General features: G+C 36.9%; 1 protein-coding gene across 1 annotated transcript; it reads right to left on the reverse strand.

Moving 5' to 3' along the window:
* Positions 1-812: 812 nt before the first annotated feature.
* plcd3a (phospholipase C, delta 3a) lies at positions 813-26,834 on the reverse strand. Its single transcript, XM_032587208.1, has 15 exons — positions 26,309-26,834; positions 14,389-14,553; positions 9,537-9,765; positions 8,054-8,183; positions 6,579-6,804; positions 5,725-5,926; positions 5,498-5,642; positions 4,171-4,323; positions 3,911-4,063; positions 3,679-3,829; positions 3,446-3,562; positions 3,155-3,333; positions 2,918-3,053; positions 1,936-2,085; positions 813-1,850 (listed from the first exon to the last, which is right to left on the reverse strand). Exons 1-15 carry the CDS (start codon positions 26,400-26,402, stop codon positions 1,708-1,710), a joined length of 2,373 nt encoding a protein of 790 aa, XP_032443099.1. The 5' UTR covers positions 26,403-26,834; the 3' UTR covers positions 813-1,707.
* Positions 26,835-27,923: the final 1,089 nt, after the last annotated feature.

The raw sequence follows: 27,923 nt of genomic DNA on the forward strand, positions 1-27,923 counted from the left end.
GTTCAGACATTTTGGTATTTTTTCCCCATATTTATTTTAAAATGTGCACACAATTTAATAAAACTATCTATTCTATATATTACACAGATACTGTATCTAATCAATGATTCATATAAGCAGGATTTTCATTGAAATTTTATCTTACAATGTTAATTTAAAAATATATGGCTTTATTATTTCTGCCTCAGACGAAGATATTGAAGTGTTTTAAAGAATGATAGACGGACTAAGAGATGGATAAAATGATTGAGGCATTTTCTAAACTAATGTGGGAGCTTCTTTGGTTTGCCAAGGGCCATATTTGTTGTGGCTCTCACCTGTGCTATCATGAGGTAAGACAGAACAAATTAACTTCTTCCATATGGGTTCCAGATTCAGTCAGACACAAGTTGATGAGCTCTATCCTGCGGTAGCTTGGAGCAGTTCATGCCTCCTGGACACGTAAGTTTGCAGGATTTCTGTACACCACTTTGAGATCCTGTGAAAATGTAGAGCACACTTGAAAAACTCTGCTGCCAATATTAAATATTAAGGTGAAGGGAAGTCAGTATTTGAGCATGAATGTATAATTTTCACACAGCCTCAAGATGGTGCACCCAGATAGCTCTTAAAAAAATGATTTCAATTGTGTTGTACAGCCATTCACCCTGGAAAAGAATGGTCTAAATAAATGAGCAAAAGTCCTAAATTAATATGGTATTCAGGTCAAAGGTGAACTGATATAAGCATGAAGTCATTGAAACATCCACACTCTTGCAGGCATTTAAAAAACAAAAAGCAAAACAAAAAAATTGTAAATAAGACAAGTCTCAGACAATGATGTTATCAGTGCTTTATAAAGAATAAATCCTTAAAACAGTGCAATATACCTTCACTCGTCATACATGTTAAAATCTACAAAAAACCTTGTTGTAGTTACAAGGTGCAAATATTTGTTGTTGCTAGCTTTAAATAAGAATAAAAAATGGCAAAAATCAATTCATTAACAAGTTTATCACTTAACTGAATATATTAACTTTACATGCACATTCAACACTGGTTTAGTTAACACTTTTTTCAATAAGCTTGAAATGACACTCAGGCTAATACACCATAGCTACGAATTAAGTACAGATAAATATTATCTACATACTAATATTATTTTTAAGTAAGACTGATAGCACAAACTCTAAGACATTGTGAAAAATACAATTACTTAAAAGCTTAGTACATCTTAATTAACAGTGTTTCAGTTAAAAAAACTATGCATAGTTTAAGGCACATGTAGGCATGGCTAGCTTTTTTTTGTAGCAAAATAGCATCAGATGACAAAGTGCTCTGTTTTTTGTTAATCTCATCTCATCCTTTGAAAATAGAACATAAAAAAATGCTAAAACATTTTTTCAAACCTACATTACAAAAATCAGTAAAAACAAATTTCATCAATGGAGACGTGTCTAAGAGTTGGCATTAAAACATTAAGGTCTGTTAAGGGTGTTTTATGAGCCTCAGTCTTCTTGTTTTCACAGTGCATCTGAGAGCCATCTTGCCTCTTCAGCTTTTCTTTCCGGTATTTTGCAGCAGAAGAGCAGAAATGGACCACTTGAGGTGTTGTTGACAAGAGGAACTTGGCAGTAACAGCAGCAGTCCCCTTGGATTAAAATGCTTCTTCCTCTGAAGCTCTTTTCATATCTAAAAATGTATCTTTTCATCTGGTTCAGGCACATTTCACTTTTTTCCTTTCGCCATGGCCATACGCTCTGCCACACTCTTGACAGGAACTCCTAGGTTGCTCACTTTTACATGGATGAAGAGTGAGGCTGGGGACAAGCTGGAGCCATCTGCCTTCAGTAGGTGAACATGTCGATATCCTGATTGGAGAAAGTGTTTCAAACATGTTATAAAACAAACAAACAAACAAAAAAATACATGACACTACTGAGATAAGACAAATACCTGTACGGAGGCTTGTGAAGGGCAACGTGAACTGCCCCACAAAGTCATTTTTGGCTGCATGGTCATGATCTTCCACAACAAATCGCACCAGAGCCAGCTCAGGGACCTGCAGCTGGAAGCTCAGAGTGCAGTCCCATCTTGGGTTGAAGCCTATAGAGGGCGCAAGAGAGCTGTAAATGCATCCTTCTGTGTACCTTTCAAGCCATTTCAATGGATAAGAAAAACACCTAAAGTGCAATGACAAAGTATTCTCCAATACAAACGCAGTTTTCAAATTGTGATTCATTAATTGAGGCAAAAACTTTTATAAGGTCTTTATGCACGAAACTGCATATAACATGTTGCGTCACCCTTAGCGGTAAAATCTGCCAGAAGTCCAGAAATCTCTTGCTTCACTTTTGATTCAATGTTCTTTGCAGAATTGTTTTATTGTAATTACACTGAAACATTTTTTAAGCCACAAATGTGTCCCAATTAGATTTAATATCACACTTTAACTAGACAAGTACAAAATCTTTATTTTGTTTTTGTCATTCAGAGGTGAACTTGCATAACCAAAGTTTTCCTATCACATTTGGTATGACGTTTGTCATATGCGACAGGATGCAAACCTTCCACATAATTTCTTTGTTTTGTCAGTTTGCAGAACATTTTCTCAGGAGTCTTGAAAATCATTGAGATCAAAATACTTTTATGCAAAATGAAACCTTTGTGTGTGTTTTTATTTTATTTTATGCAGCAGAGACTTTATTGACTTAATAATAAGCTCTTATATCTTTCTGAAAAGTTACTTATAAGTTAGTTTTGTCTTATTTCAAGTGTACTAATATATTTGACAAGAAACTAGTAAAAAAAAAAATACTTGGAAAGATTTCGTGTTTTTGCATTGAAGTGTGTTGGTTGTCTTAGTTGGTTGTTGTTAAGAGCTATATAAATCAGTCAATCCTGATACCAGTAATAGGATATTTGGAGTACTTCTTACCGTTGTTGTCAATGCGGGGGGTTTTATTCTTTGCCCTATCTATGGCCACTCCATGGATTTCTACCACTACCTGTGGGTCCACAATGGAGGTGGCTTTCTCTGTGTTTATTTTGGGTAGTTGTTGAGCAGATATGATCTAAGGAAACAAACAAAGCAATATAGAAAATTAGACGGGAAATGAAAGAAAAATAAGAAAAAGTTCTGCTTTTAATGGCTTTAATAGAGTCCACGGCTCACTTTTATGGTCAGCTGGGTGGGGGTGTGGCCGGGGCCTCCGCCCGTGTTCTCGGGGTTAAAGTTGGATGTTGGGCTGCACATAAAGCTGGGCTTCAGAATATATCCACAGCGACCATTGGGGAGGAAGCGTCCCTGGTTGAGGTCCATCTGTTCCCCGGGAGTCTGGAAGTTTAGAGCCACTGATGGAAGTGAAACAATCAATCAGAAATGAGAAAAAATAAAAGAATATTTTCATAAAGTCAAAAACTGCAGATCTCATTAGCAACCCTGCTTCTAGTATTGATCACCCACCCATGTGGCAGCCGCAGTTCCACATCTCCTGAGGATCAAAGTTGGATGATTGGAGGCGCTGGCCAGAGGGGTAGATCCGGCTCAGCTGCCTGACGTTATGTCGTACAAAAAGCTTCCCTAAACGTGAAAAGACAGAAAGCAGCACACAGTGTAGCACAAGAAGATGATTGCACATTCAGCTGCACAAAATGCTTGAAACCAGAAATCCTTTGTGTCATTTCCTCTGCTTATACCAGAGTCTTTGATGAGCTTGAGCGCCTCGTTTTCAGAAAAAGACGACATTTCATCTGCTGGTAGTTTGGTTGCACTTTCAAACCCACGGAAGGAGACGCTCTTGCAGTAGACCACCAGCTCCGACAGCTCGGGGCTAAGCTTGGAACAGACCTGGAAATGGAAAGGTAAACTGGTTCATTAGGTTAAACATTTGCTTTTTAATGGTGAAAAGTCGGAACAATCCGAACTGACCTTTGCAGAGTCACTCTTGGGTGTGTTCTTGTTAATGCTTCCTTGATCGTCTTCACAGCTCGAGGAGAAGCTAGCGAAGCTCCCGTTCTTTCCCAGCTGACCAAGGTGAGGAGTGTGTCTCTTTCCCTTCACAAGGATACGCCCCCTGAGCTCCTGGAGAAAAGCAAATAGTAAAAATGATTTCATTAGAAAACCAGACAGCCTGTGAGACTATAAGTGAAAACCCAGCTGTGTGTGTGTGTGTGTGTGGGAGTGTGTACTTCAGGGGAAGGCAGCTCATTAAGCGGCAGGTCACTGAAAGGCTCGGTGAGCAGTTTCTTGCCCAGAATGGTGCGAAGGTGTTTGGCCATGACAGCCTGCTGCTCCACTGAACAGTGGTTCTCCAAGGACAGTATCAGGGGGTACGGGGACGCCTACAGGGACAAAACATGAACATTTAGGCATTAAAATAGGGCTGTCAATGTTATTAATCTAAGAAATTGAACACTTCTTAGATTAAGAAGTGCTAGAGGTTTAGCACTTTACTAGGGTTGCTAGGTGAGGTCTTGAGTACACGGTTTTGTACTGCGGTCAGCAGTGCAGAATAGCAAACGAAAGTGAAAAGATATGTGAGCACAGATGTGCTGTTTTTAAAAGCACTTTTAAAAAAAACAGAACAGTTTTAAAAAACAGTATTGTTTTAAAACAGTGCTGATATAAGTTTGGATAAAACCAAGGTAGTATGTACATATTGCAACAATAATTACACCGAAAGTAAAAGCAGTTTATGTTTAACATTTGTAAATTAACGTTTGAAACCAAATGATTTCTTTTAAGCCTTCATGTCTTCAGACATGTTAGGTTTGAAACAATAAAGCATTTCCTTAAATATTTTTTTGAAAATGTGCATATTTACATTTCAAGCTTACAAAGTTACAGGTGACCTATTATACTTTCTTAAACAAGTTAGGATTGGTCTATGTGTTATACAAAACGTAAATTTTTTTTTGTACAAAATGGTTATTAGATAATGACATTTTAGTTTACTAAGTTCTGCCTATTTTGAGCTCCTTTCACAACAAATTATTTTAGGGCCTCTTGTCACTTTAAATCTAAATAAGCTGCTGGTTTCTGAATGGTAAGTCAACAACAAAAAACTTGTAAAACTAGCTGACCAAATGCATTGGAGCTCAGCTCGGGTTGCTAGGTGACCTGCTGGGCTTTGTTGGGGTTGCTAGGTAACGGGCTGGGCCTCACTGGGGTTGCTAGGCGAGGGGCAGTAACATTCTGGAAGTTTTTAAAACACAAAATAATAAGTTTGGCTGTTTTTAGAAGCAGTGGAGACCCAACTAGAAGTATAAAAAGGTGCAAAATGTGAATTTTGAATAATTTGTTTCTTTTAATTGCTGTGATTAATCATAAATAAACACATCAAACACACGATACCTCCTTAGTAATACTAGTCACAACAACATTTACTTTCCTTTTGGGCTCAAGAAGGAATTTTTGTATTGAATTAAATTGATGATTACAGTAAATGTCACAGGCAATGACAGGAAGAATGTTTACTAACAGTAAGGAAGAACATGTATAGGTGATGAGTCATACCTTAAAGGCGTACTGGTTGATGGCTTCAATGACTTCCTTGAAGGGAACCTTGGAGGTAAAGGTGTGGCCGTGGTAAATGGCAGGCTCACCTTTATCTCCATCCCAGCAGTCCAGCTCCACACATCGGCATCCCTGATTCAGAGCCCTGAAGGAGAGAAAGGCGACGTGTTATACCACAAACTATCAACCTAAACTCCTCAATTAGGTTTTATTTCATGTCAACACACCGGATGTAAGGCTCGGTGCTGCTGGCGCTGGTGACCTGGTCCTTGGTGAGGTAAGTGTTGTGGGATGAGGAGATGAAGTAGTGGGTCAAGGGGCAGGTCATGTCCTGGTAGATTTGGGCGTGGTTTGGGTTAAAGACGTCATTTTCCATAGACAGCATGTACATGGTGAAACCGTTCTGTGTCATCACCATCTTCTTCTGAGCTGCAATAAATGTAATTGTCATGTTTACATGATTGTTGCAATGTGTTCTAGGGCTATAGGTAAACTATATGCACATGAATAGAATAAAATAGAAATATCCTTTCTAGTCCCACAATTGGGAAATTCCTGTGTAACAGCAGCAAATAGACTCACACAAAAAATAAAACATAAGAATATATATGAAAACAGAATAAAGTCCAGTCCAGAGGAATACTTAACTGAGTTTCTTAATTAAAAATGTACAAAATAAGTTGTCATTTATGTAAGAACGTAACACGTAATATGTAAGATTTAAACATCGTTTAAACATTTACTTCAAAATGATCAGGATCTGGACTGAAAACGAGTACAAAAAAAGTAAAACTGAAATACTGAAAATATATTGCCTAAAAACACTTAAAATATTACATGATAGGCTCTTTGCAATAAATAATTTTGCCATTTTGCACTTTACTGTACTCATGTTAGCTACATAAAACCGTCATAAAACAAACCATTTCTATGCAACAGCAGAACTAAATTGCCACCTCTGTGCAGTTTATGTTTCCAGACATAATCACTATCATGACTTCTTGACAAAACAGAAATATTGACACAAAAATAAATTGAGCTCCTCCTCTCATTCAGCTCATAGCTGGTTTTAGAGGCCTACCCAAGTCGTTGAACTCGTAGGTGAGTATGAGATTTTGAGCGTGATTCAGCGAGGCGTCCTCTCGCTGGTCTCCCAGGAAGTCGCGCAGCTCCGCGATAGAGAGCACAGAGCCGTTGCTGGAGTAGTGTCTGAACACTTTCTCCAGCTCGGGTCGTCGCATGAGCTCCTTGCAGAACTCTTCGATCTCATTGTGATCCAGGCGGCCGTCGTGGGACTTGTCACAGCGCTGGGGCACACAACAAAGAAAATACACCAGAGACAATATGGTTTTTTGTTATGAAAGTGTTTCAAAAATCTTTGCTGTGTGAAAAGAGAGCATGAAAACGAGAGATTGCTGCAACAAAGCGCTGACACAGCAGGAGGTAATTCCACCTGAATAAAGAAAGAACAACTCACAGAGCAGAAAAACACGCAAAGGGGAGCCTAGTTGACTCGCTGCCTGGTTACTATGAAGGTCTACCATAAAATAAACTCTTCTTATGCAACAGCAATAACTTCACTGCCTGAAGGTATTATCTTTGGACCTAAAGAGGAATGATCTAGAGCCCGTATGTTATTATTGATAGAAACTAGCAATCAGGTCCGAAATCTGGGTGTAGTAATGGACTCAGACCTGAACCTTCAAAGTCACATAAAGACAGTTACAAAGTCGGCCTTTTATTATTTGAAGAACATTTCCAGGATTGAAGGACTAATCTTCCAGCAAGCTGTAGAGAAACTCATTCATATGTCTGTCTTTAGTAACATTGATTACTTCACAGGTCTGCCTAAAAAAAGCAAACAAAAACCCCCCAAAACAATCAGATCCAGAATGCTGCTTATTAAAATCAGGAAAATAGAGCACATCACCCCAGTTCTAAAATTTTTACATTGGCTGCCAGAAGCTCAAAAAATTAACTTTAAAATATTCGAGTGAGATTATAAATCACTGGATGGCTCAGCATCAAAATACGCTAAAGACCTGTTGGTGTTGTATCAACTTCCCAGACCACTCTAGTCATATAGGTTAAGTTTACTCTGCATCCCCAGAACCAAACATGAAGAAGCAGCATTCAGGGTTTATGCTCTACAAATCTGGATATCTTTAATCTTTGATAAAACTGCAAAACAGCCAAAACACAGCTAAAATTCACCTGTTTATAGCTGCTTTTGATTCATACTGACTGGAACATTAATCAATATATTGAATGTGTTTTTGGTTGATGACTTTGATAATGGTATTTGACAAAATGTAATGTTTATTGCTGCTCCGTAATTGGTGACTATATTAAGTTTTTATAGTTAAAAGCACTTTGAACTGCCCTGTTGTTGAAATTTGCTGCACAAACAAACTTGACTGGACTAGAAATTGAACACAGACTGAAATTCACGTCACCATAGGAAAATGAAAACATGCTAATCAGACAGATGAACTCTCAGGGTTTGTGCTGACATTGCTGAGACCAAACAGAGAAAACACAGATCATGTCTCTCACCTTGAACAAACAGCGCGTGTGTTGCTCGTTCAGGTCGATGTTGATCATCTGCAGCAGCCGTTTGACCTCGTCGTAGGTCATCTTACCATCCTGGTTTTCATCTGCATGCTTCAGGTAGCCTTGAATCCAATTGTAGAGAGTTAAGGGAACCAAAAGACGCTGAACCATAAAGTCTGTACTGAGTAATCTTGCATTGAAAAGCACAAAAAATTCTAACTTAAAAAAATAAATTAAAAGTTTTAATAGTAAAATAAGACCATAAGCGGGAGATATAATTTTAAATAATAATCACAAAGCAGATTATATTGGATCCTAATTTGTTTCCATTAGCGCTAAAGCCACAGAAGCATAATTTTAGTACTTTTATAGATATAAGCTCGTTGTCTGCAAAAAATGTATAGTGTGAATATCACAGCTTTTATTTAGTGAATTTGAACAGTGAAAGGTGTTTTTATCTTTGATGCAAAATATATATAGATATATCTAAGTACAGCTCTGGAAAAACTTAAGAGACCACTTAAAACTGTCAGTTTCTCTGATTTTACTCTTTATAGGTATATGTTTGAGTAAAATGAACATTGTTCTTTTATTCTATGAACTACTGACAAAATGTTTCTGACATTCCAAGCAAACATTTAGTACTTATTTGCAGAAACTTAGAAATTTTCAAAATAACAAAAAAGATGCAAATAATGCAAAGAAAACAAGTTCATATTCATTTCGAAACAACAATACTAATGTTTTTACTCAGGAAGAGTTCAGAAATCAATATTTGGTGAAATAATCAGGAGGTTTTCAATGGGGTTCAGTGCAGTGGTCTCTTCATTTTTTCCAGAGCTGTATTTTGTCCAGTTTTAGCTTAATTAATGCTCTGAATATGTTGTTTAGTTTCAGTAAATTGCCATTTTTTATATACTTTATACTCCAGTTAACCAATTGATCAATTACTAAATTCGTTGCCGATTATTTCAATAATCGATTCATCACAATTAATCCGATTAATTGTGTCAGACCTAGCTTCAAATCACATAAGTCAAGTAATAGGGACCTTAGCAGAACTCTGTAAACTTGAGGAGGCAGCCATTTTAAGATTAAGACGCACTGGATCAGGTGCATATTTATATTTAAAAGTTCCAGGATAATCAGTCTTGAGGAGTAAGTTTTTTGTTTTCTCCACAAAATAACTGCCCTCAATTAAAGACTGGATTTCAGTAAGATTATGTTGCTGAAATTAAAGACAAGGTTATTTAAAGGCTTTTTAAATAACTGGAGTATCATACCATCTGATACTGAGACTCAGTCTAACCTGGGTGATTGTAATTAACATCAATAGTTGGACTATATTTAGAAGGGGCTTTTGAAACATAATCATTACTTCTCACCTCAGCTGTACTCAGTGCACGTGACACCACAGTTAGTTACCATAGCAACATCGCTTTGGTTGCATTGGGTTTACTTCTGCACACGTATTCTAGTAGGATATTGGTCCAGCTTTTCCTTCTGCGTCATGCTGGTGACGCGGTCCTTCAGGAAGCGGAGGCCTCGCACCCAGCGCTGGGCCTCCTCAGCGGTGGGGCACTTCAGGTCCAGGCTCTTCCTGGATCCCGTGAAGATCACCGTGAAGCACTGGTCCTCCGGCACCGTCTCGGACAGCCGTCTCAGGGCGTCCGACTGGCAGCCTTCGCGCACGCAGTCCACCTCCGTCACTGCAACTGGAGGGGAGGCAGAGGCAGAGTTTTTGGCTTGTTTTCATGTGTAAAGCAGAAGATTGCAACAGCACACATAGAGCAGCTAAAGGTCGGGTTGTAAATCCCAGTAAAGCAAACAGATTGTAAAGTTGCAGGTTGTGAAATCTAAGTCAAATGCTAAGCCTTTAGTTTGTAGTGTTTGTGCTTTAAATGTAACAAATTGAGAACACCGAAACCACTGTGCATCTGTTCAGCCAACAGGACATCCTGTCAAATTCCTCGGTAGTCATTTTGAGCTAGTTTTTATTTAAAAACTGAACGACACAGCCTTTTATCTCCAGGCTTGTTGCAATAAATCAATTAATCAACTGTAAATTATTTGCATGATTTATAGTTTTTTCTCTTTTCTCTCTCTCTTTCAACCAAAAACTGGATAATAAAAGTATTCAGTTTTGTTCACATAGGCTTCATGATTCATTTTATTTATTGTTTCTGTTTTGCTTATCTTGGATATGTAAAATGTCTTCCAGTTCCAGTGTTAAATGTTCATTTAAATTAAAAGTATTCTAGCATTGTTATGCCATTACCAGCATTTTACTTGAAAATGGTCTCAAAACAACAATATTATCGTTTATCACAATAACCTCTGGGACAATATAACGTCCAGCAAAACTTGTTACCACTACAAAGCCTTTCATCGCAAGACTCTATTAGTTTCTTGATCACAATTAACTTTTGCTGAAGCAGCAGGGGATTTTCTAAGAGGTGTAAATCTGCAAATCTCACGTTTAAGAGGAGTCCACAAGCTCTTAATGAGATTTCAGTCAGGAGGGGAAGAGGCTGGTTCATTAGTCGGTCATCCTTGAGGCCTTTAAGAGCCTCTAGCAATCCGACAACATACTTATGGATGTTTAGTGTGTATGCATGAAGCCTTTGAATTATAAAAAGTAGGTAAATTAGTACCTGGTGGACTCCTCAAACACTGATCCTAATCTTCAATTGTCATTTTAAAGCTTTTGTCATGTTCAAAGCTTAATAATTCAGCTACTTCTCATAAGGTAGCTCCCCAAAAGCTGTAGCCCTCTGAACACAAATTTTAATACAGCACAGCAGCAAACACACATATTAATAGTGTGTAAAGCCTTTTGAACTGAAGTCATTAAACAATTTCCTCACATTCACTGTTGACTAAATGTCTTTTGGTGTACATTTTACCTTATGCAATGGGCTTCTATGAGAGTCAGCTAAAAAAATTACGGTTTTGTTTGGAGAATATCCCAAACTACAATTACATCTTGATATTTTTTCCATTTTAATATAATAATTACAAACTAAACTAAACAACACTAAACATTAGGGTTGATACAATTCATTGGATAAGTTGTAATAAATCAGTTATTTAACTAATAGTCAACTAATTAAATAATTGTTTGCTCTAACATACAGGCTCAAAAAAGGCAACTTGCTGAGAACAACAAACTCAATACTAATTACACCTAAATTATACAAAATAGCTACATTTTGCATTTAGGGTAAATATGAGTAAATATGCTCTAAATATTTGAAAACTGCCACTTGATAAATCCTCAAGTGCCAGTTTTAGCTTCTCCTGACTCAAATTCTGCCAAACAATCTCATTTTGAACACCTTTAGCTATCCAGTTATTTGTCAATTAATTCAAAAAATAATCAACAGATTAGTCCTTCACTGCACTGCACTGATGTTAAGTCAAGCAGAAAGAGCCGAGCTCTTTAATTGCATTTCAGGCAATAAAATATTTGTTTTCTTTTTTTTTTTTTTTTTAATTAGCTTATTTGCATCTTTTAAAGCATGCATAATATTGTATAAAAAGACTTTAGTGGTTAAATAAAAAAATCTGCAAAATGTGCCAATTATTGTATTTGTTAATCGATTAATTGTCAGAATAATCAGATAAAAAATAATTGTTAGTTGCAACTCTACTGAAAATAGAGCCAGAACTGCTTTGAATGGTTTCGATCAAAGCTTATTTGTGTTTTAGAACAGCCTAGTCAAAGTCTGGATCTACATCCTACTGAGAATTGAAAAATGAAAGCAATTTGAGCTATGCTGCACAGATGAATATGGGGGATTTAAAACTGGCAGAGACACACCAGTTCACACAACTGAGTTTTGCTCAGTTAAACACAAACATGTCATTCAGTTCAGAGGCTGCTGCGTTTCTGCACCAAGAAGCCCACAGTCTGTTGTGCAACAAGCAGAGTCTGGGCTCACAGTCGCCTCATTCTCTCACTAAAAGCCATAAAAGCCTCTCTCTCTCTCTCCACCTCTTCAAAATTACTCCATATTCTTTTCTTGTGGTTATTCCAGATACGTGGCAGAAGTGACCTGCATGTTTTTGTGTTTTTAGACCAGCAGCACAACATTCAGGAAGTGGAATGGAAGCTGGATCATTAAACACAACAGTCCATACCTGGAGGTGTCAGTTAAAAATGAAACGTAAAAAAAATCCAGAAGCAAAGCAAAGCCGGATTAGATCTTCAGCAGCCGGTAAAGGGAGTTATTAACAGCGTCAATCAGCTGAAGTGGTTAGTCTGGTCTCATGTAGTGTTGTCGTCATCGCTGGAGGGAGGGCAGCAATCTGAATGCTTCTATTTTTAGCTGCAACACGATCAAGAAGGCCTTCACCACGAGTTCAACCTGAGTCTGCCCACTTCTTCTCCACCCTGCAGGCCTCTCAGAGGTTCAGCATCCACATAAACACAGCAGGAGCAAAAGACACAAAGGTCGGGCAATAAAAAAAAAAGTGAGCGATATTGTTTCCATTTACGTCAGCACTGAACTGAGCAGTAAATCTTCATGAAATGGAAAATATGGTACTTTGGGTGCATCAAATGTAAAAAAAAGTTACTTATAAGTTCAATTTGTGTAATGCTCACACACCAGCCACACAGTATGTGTACATTTGTTGTACAGGCCTTTAGGAAAACGTGTTTTATTCATTAATCAGGTCAGAGATTAGCAAACAATTCAGATTTATAAAATCAGATAAATCGCTCCATTCATAATTTGCTCATGTGATGCAATGGTGACGAGTAAATAAGGAAGTTAATGCATCTGGACTAACATAGATCAACAATTTACTACAGTGGACAAACAGGAAGCTTAAATTATGTAGATTCTTTATTGCAAAGTTTGTGGTACTTGTGAAAATAAAAGAAAAATAGCATTTAAGCAGTTTAGACTCAAAGAAATTAAATATGTAAATTTTTATGTTAGGTTAGTAGATCAAAAAACAAGATGTGATGCGGCAAATCAAAGAAAAAGCATGTGATTTCTATATAAAACAATGTAAAACAAATGTATTTACCAAGCATTACTAGGTTTTCGTAAATTAGAAAAGTGATATATGGAAAAACAATTAGAAATTTTAATGTTTTTCTAACATTTATCTTATTTTTATATACTTTGAATGTGTATGTTTCACTTGTTTTATATGTTTTTAATTTCTTGTGTTCTCTTTTTGATAATTTTATTGTCAAAATAATACATTTTCATTTAAAATAATTGTTAACGGCCCTTCTAGGTACTCCAGATTATCTATGTTTTTTGTGAGTGTCCCCATCAAATAAACAATAAATAAAAATAAATATTCTTCACAGTTTCAGCACTACAACATATTTTAACGCACTCAATTTCTGTTCAGGTGATATTTTCTTTTACAGATCGACAGGCGATGTTTGCTTTTAAAAAAAAAGCAATTAAATTGGTGCGCCTACTGTAGAGGGAGTTCAGAGAATCATGACTTCGGAGAAGTCAGAGAAAAACTGTGATTCACCTGAACAAGCTTTAACGTGTCACTACTCTGGAAGCTTAAATCTAATTCCAGGTCAAACTCTCTGCATGCATGCCACAACCCAACTCACAGTACCAGTTTATTTACCAACTTTCTTCAAAAAGAAAATGACTAAGCAATTACATTTGTCCATGAATTCATATTCTAGTAAGGAGAATACTAGGAATACACTAAAACAGGTTATGAATCAAGTTTAACCTCTTGAGTTTGTGGGCTGAAAACACAGTTGGGTGGCTGAGATTTGACAGACAGATGAAGTTCCTGCACAGATTTCCAGTTATCTTTCAGTTTCTGCTGTGTCGAAATTCTTTCGCCTCATTCTTGTTTGCTTGTGAATTATTTAACCCTTTTCTTCCATGCTGTGGAAGAAAAGGGTTGATATTTGAAGAGTGCTGCAAGAGGCAGTAGCTGTATTTCCATTAACCATAAAATTACACAAATTGAAATTATGAAAATAAATTTCCTTAACGCAAACACGGCAATTTCGAATAAGGGTTATCTCATATCTCATCTAACTGTTTACATCCGTCACTGCCATGACTTTTACTGACTATACAAGTGACTTGTCACTTGTATATTTTTTGACATTAGCAGAATGCCAAAAAATTCTGATTTGTGCACATTTGTAATAAAAACACAACTACTCATGGTTGGTTTGATAAGGTTTCAGTTTTCTTTCTTCTCATTCCCAGGGACTGTATTTGTTCCTGGATATGCTAAATCTTAAGAGGCCATTTCCTCCTCTGTTCTCCACTTCCTGTTAGGTCATCTATCCAATTTCTAACTTGATTAGCACTTCTGGTGAGACTCACATGTCTGCTGGGATTTGCCTTTGCGGGAGCTTTTTGTCTCACACCACACGGTGAGTCCGTCCTCCAGCAGCTGCAGGCTGCGGTTCTTCTGCCACCTCAGAGAGCGAACTTTTACCATGCTGCAGCCCTGCATCATCACACGGATGTCCTCATTGTCCAAAATCCCTGCAGACAGTAGAAAAATGAGGAGTGGTGTTCAAAAATGTCTTTTTTTTTTGTAAAAATAAATAAAGAATTTCTGTAAGGTTATGAGTAGAACATTTGCTCTATTTACTCATGCTCTGATTCAACAGATACAGAAGAATAATACAGCTATAATCACCACTTTCCTGCTTACACTGCAAACCTCAGCTCGTGTTTTATACACAAGCCCTGTATGAAACCTGTAGATCAGTGTTTACTGGGGAACGAGTCTGAAAGGTGGACGTTACGCTTAATGAAACTAAATTTCCATAAAACATTTCCCTTATTTTGATAAACATTTCTACTGGTAATGTGTAAATATATTAAAACTTAGCAGCAAGTCTGGTCCAAAGTTTGTGATTTTCAAAAGTCAGACTGAGGTCAAAACAAGAATTTATACAAATGTTTCCCAAACCTCATTCCAAAGGTGCAAAGATACACACAAGTTTCAGTTTAGTTCAATGAAGTGGATTTGAAGTTGAATACAAACTCCACGTTGCAATATTCAAGCTTTAGTTTTTTATTGACAAATTTTGACAGTGAATTGCTTCAATGCGCTTTTGCAAACCTTCTGCAGCTTCCTAGATGAGCTGTGTCTTTAATTAGACGAAGGAAAAGAATGTAAACGGGTAACATTTCAGACTTTCAGGTGCAAAACCTGGAAACAGGAAACACCAGCTAATTACTGGGCATCATTACAGAGCTGCAAACTCCATATAGTACTTGTTGTATTGTAGTATGACAACAAGTACCAAATGAGATGAAAAGAACAAATTTTGATTTCTATTATCATTCACTAAGTCACAGTTTCCAAAACAACAGCTAAGTTTCATGACTACAGTTTAGGCTGAACAGAAATCAGAGTTAAAAATACCTGAAATAAACATTTTTCACCAACATTTGCTAAAGAAATGTCATCCATTTCCATAATAGTCCAAATTTAAATACCTCTTTTGACATAAAACTGCTGGAATTTTTTTACTAAACATCAATAAAATGTTGAAAATGTCTCACAAAATAATCCTTAAGAAAAATGTTTCCGCCATCATAATACATCTCTAGTCTTAAAATAACCCACTAACATATGAATAAATACATGCATAGTATTGAACATCTTCACTGTAAAATAACTGAGTCGCATTTAATTGTGTCTTCTACTCTTTAAGTCAAATAAATTTTGCGAGTTTTAAATTTTGAACCTAAATGTGTGAGTTTGTGAAAGACAAACTTATTAACTTTTTGTTAATTTTGTCAAACCTCCAAGAGTTTAATAAACTAGAGTTTTTAGGTTAGCACTTTAAAAAAACTGAAAGAGGAAAAAGATAAGTGTGGGAACTATTTCCCAGAATGCTTAGCGGCATGTTTTTGTATCCTGAGTCGGAAGTGCATTAGATTGATCTGACTCTTGTGTTTTATTAAGGCAAATGTTCATTTTAATGCAGCTTGTCCTGTTCACACTAAATGTTTATGAGCAGACTTTATTGTGATGTTTAATAAAATTCATTATCAGATCAGAAATTTAATTCATGCAATTTGAAACAAAAAGTTTAATTATTCTAATGTAAAGTAAGTAGTAATTTTAACTAGGTGAGGGCAGTTTTTTCTTGCTCATTGTGAAATAATTATTTGCTTTAAATTGCAGCAACTAGTTAAAACTCAAAAATGCTTAGACAACTTGTCTCTTGTTCAACTTCATAAACTTTCATTTCTGAGTTAAAAGAAAACAATTTTCTTGTTGACTTGAATTGCATTTTCAAGGCAGCAGATGGACTTTCATTTACAAGATAAACCACCTTCAAATGTTTTACAGAGTTGTAACATCACAACTACAAAGAATTTGATCTCTCACACCACATGACTACTTGTGAATATCACTAAGAACCTAACTTTTCTTTAAACTCCGTGTCTTATCCGTGTTTGTCTGAGCGCGCCCCACGCCACAGCACATTCAATCCCATGTTCAAACATCCATGGTCTCCTCCCCCAAGGACTCTGACCTGCATCCTGGGGGTCTGTGTTTTCTGCTCTACTGCTCCTCACCTGTGCAACATCCTGCTTTACAAACAGCCCAAAGTCACTGGGAAGGGGAATAAACACCTTGATTTTAAGAGACATTTTAACCTTTAGATCCTCTGTGCTTTTATGCTTTTATTACCTCCTTACAGGTGAGATTTTATCTGTTATGCCTCCAGATTGCTTTTATTCACTTATGAGGCACTTTGACATTGTGAACTGTTTTGTAAATAAAATCCATTCTTCATCCTCGACCTGTCCGCTGTGTTTGTTTGGTCTCTAATTTTCTCTAAAAAAAAACCCCTTTGAGGCATTCACAGAAAAGCTGAGATTAAATTACACACAACAGGTGCGCTGTATTTACTGAACATGAACCTCTGACTAAAACCGAATCAGGAAAGTCACACACATACTGAGAACCACTGCTGAAAAAAATAAAAATAAACACAGCGATGATCTTCAATACTTAAAAAAAAGTTCACTTCTACAGCTACCAAGTCAATGCCAGACTTAAATCAATTTGAGAGGAAATGGTGTGACCTTCTGCAGAGACGTGTGGACAAATTCCCACAAAGCTGAAAAATATTTACTTCTAGCTATCATAAAATCTTGATGGTAGTTGTTGCTGCTTTTCACTTTGGCTCTGGAGTTTTATTAGCTAGTTGCTTCAACATAAGGTATTTTCTGAAAGAACTTAAAGGAAAAGTTCATATTTATTTTTACCCATCAAATCCAAACTTGGTTACAGTAACATCTACAGTAAGTTGGTTAGCGTTATCATGCCATAACTCTTCTTTTTTTCAGCAAACTACCAGATTTTGTTGCTAACAGAAGGATATTTTGCGCAAATGTGTTCACAGATCAGGTTAAGATATGTTCTAGCAGAGTATCAGATGTTTTTTTATTAAAAAGATTCTTCAGTTGAATGGCCCTATTTATTTGAGATATTGAAAAGATTTGGCTGTGGGGACAACTTCTGTTGATGGGTTAAACTTTTATACAATGAGCCTTATGCTGAAATAGTAACAAATGGAGTTATATCTAAATCACTTAAAATTAAACGTGGTTGTAGGCAAGGGTGCCCCTTGTCCCCTTTATTGTTTATTCTAGCAATAGAACCGTTTGCCATTGCAGTGCGGTCTCATAAAAACATAACTGGTTTCACAACAGGCCAACAGGAACATATAATTGTTTTATTTGCTGATGATGTCATTCTTTTTTTGGAAAAACTGAAAGACTCTATTCCAGCCTTGTTAGATCTAATAAACACATTTGGAAGAATATCAGGATATAAGGTAAATGAAGATAAGTCTTCGTTAATGTTACTTAATTCAGAAGAAAGAAACAGTGTCGGGAATCCTTTCCAATTCAAAAAGGTAGATTGTTTTACATACTTGGGGATTAGGATAGTATCACATATAAATGACATTGCTGCAGTTAACTATAACCCCATGATAGACTCAATTACTGTGTCTGTGGACAGATGGAATCACCTGCCCTCGTCACTTATATCACGAATCAATGTCCTTAAATCCAATATAATGCCCAAACTTCTGTACTTGTTTCAGAACATCCCATTGCCACCTCCTGCCAATTTATTTTCGGCCCTAAAAAACATTTTCATACGTTTTCTGTGGAAGAATAGACGACCAAGGCTTCGTTTAACACTTTTGTATCTACCGTATGATAGAGGAGGCCTCAGGTGCCCCAATCCACTTTGGTACTATTGGGCACCTCAATTGAGGACAATGATATATTATTTTACAGATAAATGTCTCTTGCCTTGGGTGAATATTGAACATTGTTCTGCTGAAAAAAAAAAGACAAAAAACCCTATAGTCAGAAATATGATCTTGGTTTGGTATCAGGTTAAGAAGTATTTAGATGACTCCTCCTCCCTGTCATGCTTCAGTCCGATATGGGGTAACCAGTCTTTCCCTCCAGGCAGGGCAGATCCTGGTTTTAGGAAATGGGCTGAAAAAGGTTTAAAGACAATAGGAGACCTGGTGGAATCAGAGGACAGGGTTTTGATGTCATTTGAAGAGCTGAAGGCCACGTATGATATCCCAAATAAACATTATTTTAAATATCTACAGGTGAGAAATTTTATTAGATCATCTCAAAATCAATGTGAGTCCGTCCTTCTGATGTCCACCTTGGAAATCAAAATGAAGAATGAATTATCTCCAAACTATATAGCATGTTAATGGAGGGATCCTTTGAGTCTTCTTTATGGAAGCTCAATGCTTGAGAGGGAGGATTTACAGGAGACTTTACTTTCAGAGGACTGGGAGAAGGCGTGTGCTGACGCACAAACACAAACTACCAATACACGCCTGAAATCTAATTGGCTAATGAGAACATATGTGACGCCAGAAAAGCTTAATAAGTACAATGGTGCCATCCCAGACCTGTGTATTAGATGTGGAGAGGAGAAGGGAACATTCTTCCATTGTATCTGGAAATGCAAGAAAGTTACACAATTCTGGAGGGAGATTAAACAAGCTCTAGAGACTATACTAGGTATAAAACTAGTTCTTGACCCCAAATTGTTCATTCTAGGTTTATAGCCTGACAGACATCATATGTCCAGAAAGATTATTCTGCCATGGATTTATGTTTACTACTTGCAAAAAGAGTCAAAGCACTCTCTTGTAAGAGTACCAGTACACCAAAATTCATTAACTGGATTAATGAAATATCCACAACCTTACCAATGGAAAAGATTACTTTCATTATAAAAGGGAAACTATCGCTATTTCAAAATATTTGGGTTCCTTTTATGGAATATATAGAAAACATGGATATGAGAGGTGTCGGGGCTGAGTTATAGTTGCGGTTGGTCCCCTGCAGTGTCCTAAAATAATCTTCTTTATTTGTATACTTGACTACTTTACTTTGAATTATACATTCAAGTTTGTATTTTCTGAAGCACGTACAATACTAAAATAATTTGGGCTAATTCCTGGAAAATAGAGAAACCGTTATTGTTGTAATTGTTGTTTCTTCTCAGGGGGTTTTGGGGTTGGGGGCATTGTTTTTCTTTTCTCATATACTTTGTATGTAATAAGTGCTGCTCTAAAAGATCCCACAACGACCTGGCATGCAAGGAAAGACAAGTTGAATGTTGGACAATAATTTAACTACCCTGGACTTTTCCTTTGATGTGAGAGCACACAGTCATACAGCTAGTCCTGTATATTACTGGAAACGTTGTTGAAAAACCAATAAAGATAATGTTGGAAAAAAATAAAATAAAAAAGATTATTCAGAAAATGTTTTTTTCTTTTCATCTGAACTGAGCTGTAGCTAATGTAGCCACCACATTTGCAGCAAAAGCAAATGAGGTGGATTAGCAGTTCTTCCCAGGATGTTGCAGTTACTGAGCTGTTACATGTCATGACAGTCAAGAGACTGTCATACAGCAACAGTCTTCAGTCAGAGGCCTCTTCAGATTTGTTGCAAAACTGACTGCTACCAGAGAACGTTTCTGCTCACACCTTAATCATCTCCTTTTACTAGGATGAATTATGCCATCTAACTTTCCTTTGGGATAAATAAAGTACTTTTGAACTGATGTAGTTCCTGCCAGGCCCATCCTGTCCTGTACTTTGGCCTCGTTATAATTTAACGAGGCCAAAGTGAGATGTGTAGATTGTTGTGGGGATGGTTTTATGGACTCTACAGGACATTCCACAATTTTTACCGCATTGAGTCTTAAAGCCATTTTAAATTAAATTAAATAAAATTTGGGAGCAATTCAAATGTTATTCATTTTCCTTAAGTCATTAATCTTCCATTAATTTCTCACTGAATCCCAATTACAAAGCCTGAAACAGTCAGTTTGTGGACCAGAATATTTTAGTTCACTTTATTCCTTAACTATGCAATGTGTGTAAAATTACAAAACTTTTTTTAAAAATTATATTTGTATGTTGTTTTAAAGGCAATTGAATCCTGTTATCACAACTGCTAATCATAAATAATTGAGAAGGACATGCTTTAGTCTTGGTTACTCAATGGTAAGTTGTTAACTACACATAACTGCTTCACAGAACCCTGCTTAAAAAATGTGATTTGTCTCTTTAATGGATCCATGCCTCAGTGATTCTCCAGGGTTGAACAGGGACAGAGCTTTCTCAGTCCAAACAACTTCCACACAAATTGTTCTTCTGGGTTTTGTTCATTCTAGGTTACCACTAAAGATTTCTCCACTCACAAGCTACATGGCTCCTTTCTCCTCTGCTTTTAAATCCCAGCCTTCATGCTGTCAGTGCCAGGAGGATAAAAGGGTTGGGGCCCTGCAAGCTAAAGCACACAGAGCGTCCCCTCCCTGCACACTATTCACCCCATCGAGCTCGGAGACAAAGAAACCCCCCTACCAGCGCTTCATCCATAACAAGCCTGTTTTTTCAAGCTGTTACTACCATGTGATGCATTCCCACAATCAGGCCAGCGACCACACCAAGCTGACAGAACAAATTATTACTTTTTTAAAAACTTTTAAATATATTATACAGTCATTTCAAACTTCTTCCACCAACGACGTAATATAAAATACAAACAAATAATAACAGGTGGAATAACCTGTTTCCACAGTGTTGCAACACCTTTTGTTTCAGTTTCAGGATTCATTCATTCTTCTTCACGAGTCTAACATCATCTCATGTTTTGACCCGACAATAGCTGAGTTTCTATTAACAGATCCGGTCTGATCTTTAAAAATCAGGAAATGGGGGAAACACAACATCAAATCCCCCTAAATCTGACCGTGACGTAATGTAACATACAAACAAACAAAAACAGGTGGAATAACCTGTTTCCACAGTGTTGCAACACCTTTTGTTTCAGTTTCAGGATTCATTCATTCTTCTTCACGAGTCTAACATCATCTCATGTTTTGACCCGACAATAGCTGAGTTTCTATTAACAGATCCGGTCTGATCTTTAAAAATCAGGAAATGGGGGAAACACAACATCAAATCCCCCTAAATCTGACCGCGACGTAATGTAACATACAAACAAACAAAAACAGGTGGAATAACCTGTTTCCACAGTGTTGCAACACCTTTTGTTTCAGTTTCAGCATTTATTCTTCTTCAGTATGGGTCTAACATTATCTCATGTTTCGACCCAACAATAGCTGAGTTTCTATTAACAGATCGCGTCTCATCTTTAAAAGTCAGAAAATGGCTGAAACACAACATCAAATCCCCCTAAATCTGTCCACATCGACAGTCAGAGAGCAACGGCTACAAAAAAAATAAAAATAAAAAATTATAACAATTGAAATGTTAAAAACCAAATGATCCAAGTTCATCTGACATCATATAGAGAGAGAAATAAAATGATGAGGGATGCTTAGAAATAAAGTGTAACTGAAGGAAAACTGCAGCAATATGTGGCATCTTAGAGTCGCCACGTCTCCATAACAACCATTTCTTTTAAGACCTTTACCAGTGGTAAAGTGTGGAGGTGTATTGTATGTAGGCTTTTTTAGACATTATGCAGTGTTTCTAACTCATAATGACCTGCCAAAAATACACAGCTGCAGTTAATGGGAATCTTTATATATTTCTAACTGTAACTATTATATATTATGAGTAGGATTCCTTGTTTGAGAACACAAACATCTGGTTCTGATTCTGAAAAACTAAACCCTTTTTTAGAATATCTGCCGATTCAGAAGTCTTTAAAAACAAAACAAACTGTATATTAACTGGTGAGATGACATCTGCAAAAGTTCTCTCCCATGATTGCTTCCCAGCAGCTCCCTGTGAGAAAGGGTTCATGTTTCTCTCAGCATAACAACTGTCACGAGAGCCAGCTAGCACAGATTCTGCACTACATATGGCACAAACAGTTTAGGGGTTCTGCAGCTGCTGCTGTCCCAATTAAAGGTTTCTCAGTTTTGTCTTATAAGGAACAGATGGAAGCAGCCAATGTTTGTTGGACAACTGATCAAGAAATCCCTGTAGACTTGGATGAAAGCAAGCAACTTTGAGTTAATTATTCCGCTTTGTTTGCTTTAAGGAATCAGAGCTTATTTATATGCTTGTAAATAAGTAAAATACATTCACAAATGGATTGTAGCACAAAATAACTAATAAATCAGTAACAAAACTGCCCAACACCAAATTTGTTTTTCAGGGCCACTGAAAAACAAATTTCTGACTTCAATCTCAGGATTCTGAGGAAAAAAGTCAAAATTCTGACTTTAATGTTAGAATCCTGATGTTAATCTCAGAATTCTGAAATTAAAGATTTAAAAAGATTAAAGTTAGATTTCTTTTTCTTTTCAGTGGCCCTGGTCTTCTTCCATAGTTGAGCACACGTGTCAACAATCAGCAAGATATTGTGGCACCACCTTCATAAAACAGTAAACTCTACTTTGTGACCTATAATTATATTTATGAGCTTCCACAAAAAAAAGAAAAGTATTATCAGAAGAATTGTGAAGCATTGCAGAATCTGGAGCTGTGTGGCTTGGATTTGATAATTAATCTACAAATTAATAACTGACTCATTACGAATTACTTTCACTAAGATATAGTAATGACTCTTGTGGAAATCAGGATTAGATTCCCCAAAACAGAACATTTTTACTGCCATCAAGCTTCACTGAGTGAAATGTTCTTTCTGTATTGAAATCAAGTCCTAGTTAATGTTTTGATTGTCAAAAATATGTATTTCTGAAGAGATATAAAACCCAAAAACCCTGTTATCATCTGTTTTTTTTTTTACAACAACCATACTTCAACATTTAACAATTTACAAATCACAGCTGGGTTAAATTTGGACCCAAGTTTAAGGTCCAGACACATTGTTTGTCTGCTCTGAAAACGAGTCCCCAAATTTCCAGAAACATATTTGTCCGTGTGTGACCATTCTGAACTACTAAATCTGTAAAACCATAAAATTTTACTTAGCACTTTTGACCATAATGCAAATATCTTATTACAGTGGAAGTAAAACAAAAGTAACTTAAAAGCAACTTTTCAGCAAGATATAGGCGCTTGTTTAAAATCAATAATTCCTTAATATTGACGAAAATGTACTTGTTATAAGTAAAATAATCTGCAAGTGCAACTACTACGTTTTCATCAATATTAAGGAATTATTTATTTAAAACAAGCTCCTATTTCTTGCTGACAATGTACTAGCTTTGTCTTATTTAAAGTGTACTTTCACTAGAACCTAGATCAAAAATACTTGGCAAGACTTTGTTTTTTTCCTGCAGTGCAGAGGAAAGTTGGAGCGCTCTTGTGACACTTCCTGAAGACCTTTGGCCTCAGTTCATCAAAGGATGACAAAGCTTTTTTGGTGTCATTAGTTCTGATGAGAATAGGGATTAAAAATAAATATTGGACGGATATAAATATCAGCCATTGGACTGATGTAGAGTGACATGTGGTGGCTGGGAAGGAGTCTGGTGGGCAGGAGGCGGGTGATCTCACCTCCTTCAGTACAAATTATATTAGCAAGAGATTCAAATATAGCGTTCGCAGTTGCATATTAGATTTTTCAGCAGAGGGATACAGTTACACGGCTGAGACATCAGTCGTGCTTCAGCAAGTGTCGGGGAAGAGTCAGAGTCTCAAGTCAGAAGCTTTAATTGGTGGATATAACAAATTTGGTTTGGTTTTATTGCAGCAGAAATTTAGCTGGATCAAAGAAATTTAAAATACTACTAATACATTCATTTAGATCTACAACTGAAAAACAACTCATACGGGTTTATTCCTGTCACTTTTGTAATATGCAGTAAATTTAAAAAAAAAGTTTTTATATATTAGTTAAAACTGTCACTTTGTTCTTACAGTACAAAATGAGATAGATAATCTGTGAAAAGTTTGATCTCCGTAAGCCCTCTGAAGAAATGCACCGCTCCCGACCAAAACCAACCAATCAGAGCCAGGAGGAAGGTCTTAGCGCTGTTGAACGTGCTAATGGCAGAGAAACAACTTACCTTTACAGGAAAACTGTTTATCCACCATCATTTGTGGCCATGCTGACTAGAATTAGAATATTTGACAGAGCAAGGAGGGCAGGAGAGGTGAGCAGCAGCACACAGAGATTGATTGACAGCGCTAAAATCTGCCTCTTGGCTCTCAGTGGCTGTTTCATGACAATTTCTAAGAAAACTTTGGATGTATGATAACAAAGTCTATTGCAATAAGCAACTAATCAATTATGATAAATTCAAATAAGTTTAGTCATTTCCATTCTGAGGATTTATAATTTTTGATGGGTAATTTATTGCTCTTGGATGGCAAAATTTGTTGCTGTGACAGACTGACTGATTAAGCTTAACACTGGATCCCGAGCAGCTTGGGTTCTTTGGCTCTCCACTCCTCGCACGGACATCGCGCAATATGATATTGAGAAAATAAATTTGCTTAATGGTAACACGCCAAAATAATAATAATAAAAAGAAATTATAAAACGTTTTGGTGATAGGATGAGGTGATTTTTTGAAATTCGTTTATCTCACAAAACTGCACTTCACACGAGTCACATGATCAACAACCAGATGTTACCACTGGTGGAAACCACAAGGATGTCAACAGGAAGTGGTTGATGCGGCATGGTTTTTAATCACTCATAACGTGAACAAACTTACACAGCGCAATTAGAAAATTGTGTTTTTTTCTCAACATTAGGAGAATATAGATAAAGTTTTGCGCACAACTGGCTTATAAATCTTTCTCAAATTCTTAAAAGGGTTTTGATTCTCAATTCTCTCAAGAATATCACTGTTTCTGTGTGTCACATTTCTTCCTTCCACTACACTTTTCATTCATACACTTTAGCACTCCACGAACAGCCAACCTCTTCTGTTCGTGGAAGAGGCCAACAGCCAAGGAGGGTGTGACTCACCCTCCTTGTGGCCAGTTTCATCAACAGTCTGCTGGACAAAATGTTAAGTCAGGAGTGTTCCCATTGTGTAGGCCAGAAGATTTCTCAATTTAAAAATCTCCATGTTCTTAGGTGATGTTCAATTTCCAAGAAACAGAAATAAGGAACTGAAATACATTTGAGTAATGAGAATATAAAAGAATATATCAGCTTTACGTTTTTAATCGTAAAATAAATTTACATTTAATTGATATTCAAACTTCCCAAATGAATCCAAGGAACTTCAGGGTGGTTCAGCCAGGATAATTACGTCAAAAGGTGCAGTGAGCCTAAAGTCTGGTCCACATTTCCGGTCATCTTGTGTTTTGTCAGAGATTCTGACAGGCGCTCAGTGGCTGCTCAGCTGGAATCTATTTCGGGATAAGGTGTAACTGTTAGCAAGTGGGACTGTAGAGAATGTAGAAAAGTCTGATTCACATCCTTCACCGCCAGCAGATATATTAGATGCGTCAGTGACCAGAGATTATCTGGTGATCAGCAGAAAACTCTGACACAGAGAAGCTGCTGCGCTGTTTTCCCCAAGCAGAACAACCATGTAGCTGTTGGACTGCAGGTGAATTCATGTGAATACAAGCGGGAAAAAATGCGCAGATCCAGATTGGAGATATTTAAACCAGAGGTCAGGAGGTAGAAACGGGTTTTATTTTAAATAAAACGTCATAAGTTAGTAGAAGAGATTCTGTTTCAGTCGATGCGCAAAATCAGTTTCGCATAGTCAACACAATGTTTACATTAAGACAATGCCAGCCGTTTCGTCTCACTCACACGGCTTTAATGACAACACTGAGATTTCAGATTTACTTACCGAGCCTCCTAATGGGGTCCCTGGTCCTCTCAGCCGCGGTCCTCTTCTCCTCCTTAGGACCGGTGGACGCTGACTTGCTGCTGCTGCCTAACATTATTAAAACTAGACGATACTGTAAAGTTTACGCGACTTCAGCTTTTGGCTACCCGGGTATTTTACGCGCGCCCTTAACTTTAAGGTTTGAGGACGCAGGTGTCTTAAAGCTGTCCCAGACAGTCCCCGAGCTCTGGAAGAGACAGCTGAGAGAGACATTTATTCCCCATTCCACATGTGAGAAAAGTCCCTCCCCCAGACGGTGATCTCCAAACCAAGCGTAGGCGCACAGCTCGGTTCCGGCGCCCTCTCCTCCTCCTGCTTCTCTTTATGTTGCACCGACAAACAGGAACCCGGATAAAAGAGAGCAGGGACGCTCGACTAATTTCAGGAAGCAGTTAAAAGGAACTTCTCTGGAGCTAAAAGTGCCACAATCTAAAATAAAAATATTTTTTTCAGTCAATTTTTATATAAAGAACCCTTTTTTTTGAAAGTTCAACAAATACAATTAAGAATATTAAAATTTTTAGAAGTCTAACTCATCAATTAAAAATCAATATCACTACGTATTAAAATAGTATACAGGCTATACTAGTCCGCCGTGAAGAGCGGACTTTAATTGCAGACCAATCACCTTCTGTATAGCAGCGTTAGCCCCGCCCACTGGCTTTAATGTTTAAAGCTGATATGCTGAAACACAGATCATAATCAAATAAAATCTTTATCCAATAGTTCATTTTGTTTGATGATCTAAAATGTTTAAGTTTGACAAAAAAGCAAAAATAGAATTAATCTGTAAGGAGGTAAACACTTTTTCACAGTGCTGTACTTATCTATTTAATTTCTATTTTAACTGTCAAATATGCACATATCCCACCATCTATTAACGATAAATTGCATTTGGGTCTTAATGCAGTTCTTCTTTCTTTAACCTTTTTGCTCCTATCGGATACCTATTTGCATACACATTTCCAAATCACATAAGGTAAAAAAGCAATAATTCCTTTTTTTGACAATCATACGCTGTTTGCTTTCACGGATTTATAGTAAAAAAAACGAACCTAAACACGTCAGGGAAACCCAGACTCTGGGTAAATCCACATGCTTAATAGATCAGGTAGATTGTTTGCAGCACTTCCTGGATTGGATTCTACGGAGCCCCCTAAGGAACATGGGGATTTTTTTTCCCTTTTGCGTTACCTCACAAAACTTTTGCGTTTCCACGCAATGATGTACTGATTAGCTAATGCGGCATAACTGAATACTGTAAGCCTTTCTTATGGTGTCCATCTTACTTTCTGCAGTAATGTAAGGCTTAAAAAGTTTGCTTTTTCCATTTATGTTAATATCTCGTTGTGAAATATCTGTAGTTTTACATATTTTCTTTAGGATAGAAATGCACCACAAACCCATGATATAAACAGAAACTTTCCATAAGAAGGAAATAAATAAAAAAAAAAACATCTAAATTATTTAGACTATTTCTGAGTTATGCAGGGTAATAAGTCATCTGACAGTTTCGATTGTGTCTCATTTGTGGTGGTACTGAATGGTTTAAAGGGGTGTTTTCATGAGCTGTTCC

This window comes from Xiphophorus hellerii, chromosome 16 (genome assembly GCF_003331165.1).
Source record: "Xiphophorus hellerii strain 12219 chromosome 16, Xiphophorus_hellerii-4.1, whole genome shotgun sequence".
Taxonomy (NCBI): Eukaryota; Metazoa; Chordata; class Actinopteri; order Cyprinodontiformes; family Poeciliidae; genus Xiphophorus; species Xiphophorus hellerii.